The sequence below is a fragment of the Mus pahari genome, chromosome 12, assembly GCF_900095145.1.
Source record: "Mus pahari chromosome 12, PAHARI_EIJ_v1.1, whole genome shotgun sequence".
Classification (NCBI taxonomy): Eukaryota; Metazoa; Chordata; class Mammalia; order Rodentia; family Muridae; genus Mus; species Mus pahari.
This window is the reverse complement of record NC_034601.1, coordinates 43330523-43337538: the sequence shown is the minus strand read 5'-3', so window position 1 is coordinate 43337538 and position 7016 is coordinate 43330523. Positions and strand designations below refer to the sequence as shown.

The 7016-nt window shown below is 36.2% G+C and overlaps 1 protein-coding gene across 1 annotated transcript in view; it reads right to left on the bottom strand.

Annotated features, from left to right (window-relative positions):
• Positions 1–7016, bottom strand: part of Myh15 (myosin heavy chain 15) — a 148018-nt gene that overhangs the window by 95744 nt on the left and 45258 nt on the right. Inside the window, exons 13-14 of the mRNA XM_021209387.2 lie at positions 6239–6388; positions 4992–5162 (exon numbers count right to left, since the gene is read on the bottom strand). Of these exons, the coding sequence (XP_021065046.1) occupies positions 4992–5162; positions 6239–6388 (321 nt within the window). The remainder of the gene's footprint in view (positions 1–4991; positions 5163–6238; positions 6389–7016) is intronic.

Genomic DNA, 7016 nt, shown 5'->3' with positions numbered 1-7016 from the left:
CTCTCTCTCTCTCTCTCTTAAAAATCTTTCACAATCTTTGTCCTATTACCATCATTTCTGCTCCCTCTGGCTCAAGACCTTTTGATTATTCAGGAGTTCTCCCACCATTCTTCTATTATAGCAGATTAAATATCAACTGCTCTTATTTATTTATTGCTAGGCTCAGAACCCATCTTACTTCCATTACTTAAAGTAAGAAATAAAATCATTAAAAGCCCTTCACCGTCTGTCCTTCCTTTTCCCCTAGGTATTTCTTTTTGAATATTAGAGGCTCCATGTAGGGACATGACATTTCCGAGGAGAACTTTCCTATCTCCATGTGTTTGTGCTTGCCTGTTCTCACATCGTCTCACTATTTATCTATCTTTACTTGCAGAAATAACAACCATTCCCGAAGATCCAGCCTAAATATTACCCCTTTCTTGTCAGGACTTTTGATCCCTATATGCACAGGCAACCTCCAATTTTCTGGTCATTCTGGACCTTTCTCTTTCTGTGTCTTTTAATATAGTTATTTTACATTTAGCAGTTTTAAAAGACATTTTGCTCTTATTAGTTAGGTTGGTTATCTGCACATTACTCTGTGGTAATTTAGATCTGACACAGTTGTGTTCCTTGACATCTGGAGAAAACATAGAAGGGCTTAGGTACCCCAATCATAAGTTCCTCTCCCACTGTACACCCTGTATGAGGTCCCCTAGCAAATCACTCTTCATAAGAGATGGACCAGGTATACAGTGCCTGAGTTTCTATTCTTTCTCAGCAGTGTAATTAGACATGACCATCTCATCCTCCTGCAGAAACTGAAAGTCGCCCTAATGCCTCAGAGCCTGCCTTCTTTAGCCCCTACTTACTCATTCTGTTCTGGCAGCAGTCTTTATCTGACCTCAACTGTATGGGGTGTCAAATTCCTAAAACTATGAAGAAAATACAAACACCATGAAAAAGACATTGTTGATCTACTCTGCTCAATGTTAGAAGCCACATATGTTCATCCATTCACATGACCTAGGGAGATTCATGCCTCAGAAACAGGGTAAAGATACAAGTAACTGAATAATAGATTTATCTATGTAGTGGGGGAAAGTCTTAGTTTTAAGACATCTTTCCAATTATAAGAGAAATGTTGTAAGTAGAAAGATGATGCCTTCCAGGGCTGTACTCATCACTCTTGGTTTAAATCTTCAGGATATTTCCAGTGAACAATTAATTGATGGGTGAACACTGAACACGTGCTTCAATGTGGAAAAGTTTGAATTCTGGAACCTAGGCTACTTGGTTTGGAACAATAGTTAGACAAACTGTAAAGAAAAAAAGCATGAAGCTATATATTTAAAAAAAATCTGCAGGCAAACAAGATATAACCAGATACTAATTTTAATTATTTCATACTAAAATAGTAAAATTAGTATAACCTAACAATACCTCTTTGGAGACTGCAATATCTATTTAGTGCTGGAACTTTATCAGTGTCTAAAATATTTAAGAAGATTTTTGGAATATTTGCTGCCTACTGATATGGAAAGTCATTGTCTGACAGCATATCACTATATAGCAGCAATCAAAACTTATTCCAAAAAAGAAGTTAATCCATCCCTAGACACGGACCTGTTGAGATTCTTAGCAGCTGGGAAAGGGACAATGAGTTTTCTGTAAGAGTGTAGCCACTGGTAATCCAATTATTCCAGCATAAGAACACATGTTCAAGAATAGTTTGGGAACACATACTGCTCTTAAAAAATTAAAAAGGAAAAGACAAATTTTAAAATTTGGGTGGATAGAGAAGAACGATGGATCTGGGAGAGTTAGGTGAGGGATGAGTATGATCGAAACACATCCTACAAGACTTTCAAAGAACTAATGAAAAGGTAAATAGGCAAATGTAGGAGAAAAATGTTAATTTGGACCAAGTGAGGCATGTAAGGCTAATAATATAATCCACTATGTAACACACTCAGCATCTATTATGATGGTAAAACTTGAAGTGAATTTTCTCTAGAAGCCAATATAATTCTAAAACCTTATCTTAATCCTACGGGAGAATATTAGAGCCTTTAAAGACATACTGAAAGAGTAACAAGCTCTCAAGCACAAAACGTGGAATATTTGTCAAGAAATAAGAGGGATAATCTCTTTAACGAAGCCTTATACATAGCCATAAATATGTAATTGTATAATACTTTAGTAAGTAAATTAAGTTCTGAACTACAACATTTCAGTAATAAAACAAGTGTGAATTAATCCCATAATAGGTTTGTTCAGAACATTTACATGGAAGGAGGTCACTATAAGCTTGAAGAAATAAATTAATAGCTAAGCTTGCTACTAAAAATATATGATAAATTCAGTATGAGACAAATATTTTTGTAAACATAAAAGCATACAACTTTTATGTTTGAAAATTAATTTTTCAAGTCCAGCTAATTGGTTGACCACCAATGCAAAACACAAGAAACTCATATTTTAAAAGGTCAAAAACTAATATTTTAAAAGATACCAAAGGCCTCTCCTTCCATTGATGGCTGACTAGGTCATCCTCTGCTACATATGCAAATAGAGACACAGTTCTCGGGGGTACATGTTAGTTCAAATTGCTGTTGGTATTGTGAAGATCATATGCCCCAATATAGGGGAATGCCAGGGCCAGGAAGCAGGAGTGGGTGGGTTAAGGAGCAGGGCCGGGGAAGGGTAAAGGCGGCTTTGGGGATAGCATTTGAAATGTAAATGAAGAAAATAGCTAATAAAAATGACTTAAAAATAAACAAATAAGATAACCTAAAAAAAGATACCTCGATGCACTTTAAAATAACTGTAATATCATCCAATGATTTAATAAACCAATATAGAGCAACACCTTCTGGAGAACATGGTTGTTCTGTGTTGTGGTGGTTTGGAAACCTTCTAAGATGGGGAGACCAGACAACAGTCATAAAGAAATAAAGAAATATTCATGCTGTGCATGAAATTGACATAGGCTTCATCGTAGTTCCAAGGAACTCCAGTTCAAGGTGGTCATAGACTACCCAAGTGATCGTGAAGCTAAACTGCCAGTGGCAAGGACAGAGAACAAGTCTGTCTGAGTCCATGTTGTGTTGCATGACCCTTACTGCATTGACCTCATTATCTCAAGTTCATAGAGGAAAAACTGAAGGAGGCGGAGATGGAGGAGCATGGTTTGCCTGTCTCTGAAAGCATAGGGAAATGAACTAGAGAGGAAAAAAAGAAAATTCTTCTGCCTATAAATATTCAGCATATGTACAATGCAGCATATCAGCATATTTTGTGTATATTGAAGCACTGTAGTTACTTTGAATTTAAAATTTCCCATAAGTTATTCTATATTAAGAACTAAGTTTTATTATTATATAAGCAATCTTCTCTCCAAATCGATATGCTGGATCTTTTCAATATTTTGTATTTTTCAAAAGAGTTCTTGCTATTAATCTGACCTGAGTTCTTTGAAGTAGTTGAGGACTTATCTTTGCTTTCTATCACCTGGTCAATATGTTTTCACATTTTATCAAACCAGTAGAAAATCAACAGGAAATTAGATCGACATTGCTAGAATATATTCTTGGAGGACTCGAGGCCGGAATAAATGAGGCGATAACCTCAGGTCAAATGAAAGTCAATGACATTGACCTACCATGGTCTGAAAACTCCCTACATCCCTCCTTTCTATTTGAAAATAGTGTCTTCTTATCAGCAGTGTCAGCAGGTGACAGAAGTGACAGTGGTTAAAAATTAAGCTTTTCTTTCTCTTTGCCAGTCTGAAGCTCTGTTTTATCTCTAGTCAGAAAACCAATATACATGTGTATACACACAAACACACACACACACACACACACACACACACATCAACACATACATATGCACACACACCAACATACTGTAATATCACATACCAACGCACACCAACACACACACACACACACACACACACACACACACAAATACACACCAACACACTCACAATTCACTAAAGTAGTATGGTTAGTCTATTACTATTACTCTAACAAGTTTATAGTGATGTTCGGAATCCATTTTTTTTTTTTTTTACTCAACCTTCCTTCCCCATTGGGAAGTTCACTGACTAAAGTAAATCAATGTGATGTTTGTTCCTTTTAAGAATAATAGGATTTTTTATCTAAAACCTTGATTATCTGCACAAAACATTGCATTTATTTACTTTCTTCATCCTTCCTGACAGGGCTGATGACAATCAAAGGTTAGAGTATCTGAAGAACTTTCAGGAAGGCAAAGTCTTTGGCCTGCTTAGACTTGTCTCCAAAGAGTACTACAGTTCCCGATAAAAACAAGAAAAGTCACTGAGTGACAACTATGTGACAGTGCTTGTTCTGGTAGACAAGGAAACAGAACCCTTCTACCAAAACCCATATCATATAGCAGAGAGGGTAACCACACACAATTCAGAAACCATTTATTACAGTTAATTTAACAAGCCATGAAAACACTGTCACAAATTACTTAAACTAACTGGCGCTGGCACAATTAAATGAAAAAATAATATTCTGCTTGGTATCAACTTTAAGAATTTAGATCAGTTGTTTACCTGCAGATTAATTTGTCAAATCTCCTTAAGCTTTCCCGGATGTGGGTATACTCATTGTTAATGAGGCAGATGGTGCAGAGTTCCCATTTTCAGCTCTGTCTTTCCCTTGAGAGAAACAGAGCTTGTCCATTGGATCTTAAACAAGCCCCCTTGCATTTTATCAATGGAGATCATGCATAAGCTACAAATGTACAGACAGGTTGTGTTACCTATGATGGAATATGGCAGGGTACAGAAAAGCTTAGCTGCAATGTCATGGATCTCGCACACAAAGGCCACCAGGAGAGAATGGATGGGGCCTCCCAGACCTACTACCCATCTCCTAACAAAGACCTCTTCCTGAGATGGATCATCATGGTAAGCTGTGATAGTTTGTAAATAAAAATGGACAAGGAAGATAAATATATGTATACTGTACCTTCTCAATGAGATCTATGCAGGCTTGCACATCCAGACCATAGTCAATGGACAGCCAGTCAAGGCCCTCTTTTCTGTATTCTTCTTGCTCCAGAATAAACAGTTGCTGATTGAAAAACTGTTGTAACTTTTCATTGGTAAAATTGATGCAGAGTTGCTCAAGACTATTGTACTATTAATAGGTAGGAAAGAGAGTTAAAAAGTCCACTTACAAGAATACATGTTAATGAGAAATAAATTATAGTTACCATCACATGATGGCAAGAATACCTTTTATTAGATATTTTCTTTATTTACATTTCAAATGTTATCCCTTTCCCTGGTTTCCCCTCCAAAGCCCCTTCCCCCTCCCCATGCTTAGCAACCCACCCACTCCCACTTCCTGGTCCTGCCATTCCCCTATACTGGGGCATAGAGCCTTCACAGGACCAAGAGCCTCTCCTCCCATTGATGACCAACTAGGCCATCCTTTGCTACATATGCAGCTGGAAGATGACAAGAATACTTAACCATTAAAAGTGCTCAGCTAAGTCCCTGTCTCCTTCAGATTTATCATCAAACTAATGATTATTTCAATAAAATAATGTTCAATTAAACTATGATTAAAATTTCACAGAAGTATTCTATTTACTTTGACTTAAATACGGATTAAGAAATTAGATAGTTAACATTAACTGTAATAGTAATAAATGTTACTAATTTTAGCTATTCTCTAATAAAAATAGTTCTTAGAATTTAGGTATAAAGATTCTTTTTATTCATTAATTTGGTTTTCTTACTATATTCTAATTGAAATAGAATTATATCAGTTTTCCCCTCCTTTTCATCGCTGCAACTCTTCGCATGCACCCCCATTCTAAAGTTGATAACCTCTATTTCTCTGATTATTATTGTTAAATACATACATGTGTGTGTGTATATGTATGCACAAATGTATTATTATGATCTGCAAAGTCTGTTTTTGTTGCTTTTGTGTATATGGTTTTATGGACAACCTATAACAAACTCATCCCTGGGAGAAATGAATTCTCCTTTGAGCAGTCATTAGTTGCCTATAGTTATTGTCTAAGAATGAGACCCTGTAAGATATTCAAAAATTCCTCTTTCCACTTTAGCATGCCCATTGATATTAAGTATAATTATTCTTAGTGTGCTTTGATCATGTTTTCCCATAGTTCCACTTCAAAACTTGAATTTTCTAATCTCCTTGAAATATTCAATGATTTTATTCTTACCACCTATACTTACATCAAGTATTTCAAAACCAGTGATGTCAAGAATCCCAATGAAGAAGTGTCTTGTCAGCTTGGCATCTAGGACTTGGTTCATGCGTGCCACTAGCCACTTAAACATCCTCTCATATATTGTCTTAGACAGTGCACCAACTGCATAGGTTACCTAGAAATCATATTTAATTATTTTCTTCAAAAATTATAAAAATAAATCTTTGAAAAGGGGTGTGGCAAGGTGGCTCAGTGGTTTAGAACTGCTCGCAGCTCTCCCAGCACCCAGACAGCTCACAACTGCTTGGCACTCCAGTTCCAGGGGATCCAATTCCCTCTTCTAGTCTCACATGCTCAACTCATATACAGACTCATACACATAAACAATAAAAGTAAATCTTTAGCATGTTCCTGCAACAAGGTTTTATTTAACCCTCATCATTTTATATCTGCAAACATCTTCTAGTCAAACCAGTGTATGATTATTAATCTTCTATAGTCTTAGAAATCTGGTGAATATGAGGAGAAAAGGGAAGAAGAAAAGCAAGAATGAGTTGTGGAAAGGAGAAGATTAGAAAAAAGTTAACACTGTGCCTCCTTATCAAATGTGTAGATGATAGAAGTGATGGTATTACTAACAATAAACTAAACATCTCAAGGTATGTTTTGATGGTATACTCCAGAGCCTGGTTCTAAACACTGTAATCTCAAGACCTGCTTTCAGCATCAACATTATCTGGAGGAATAATTAGAAGAAGAAGAAGAAGAAGAAGAAGAAGAAGAAGAAGAAGAAGAAGAAGAAG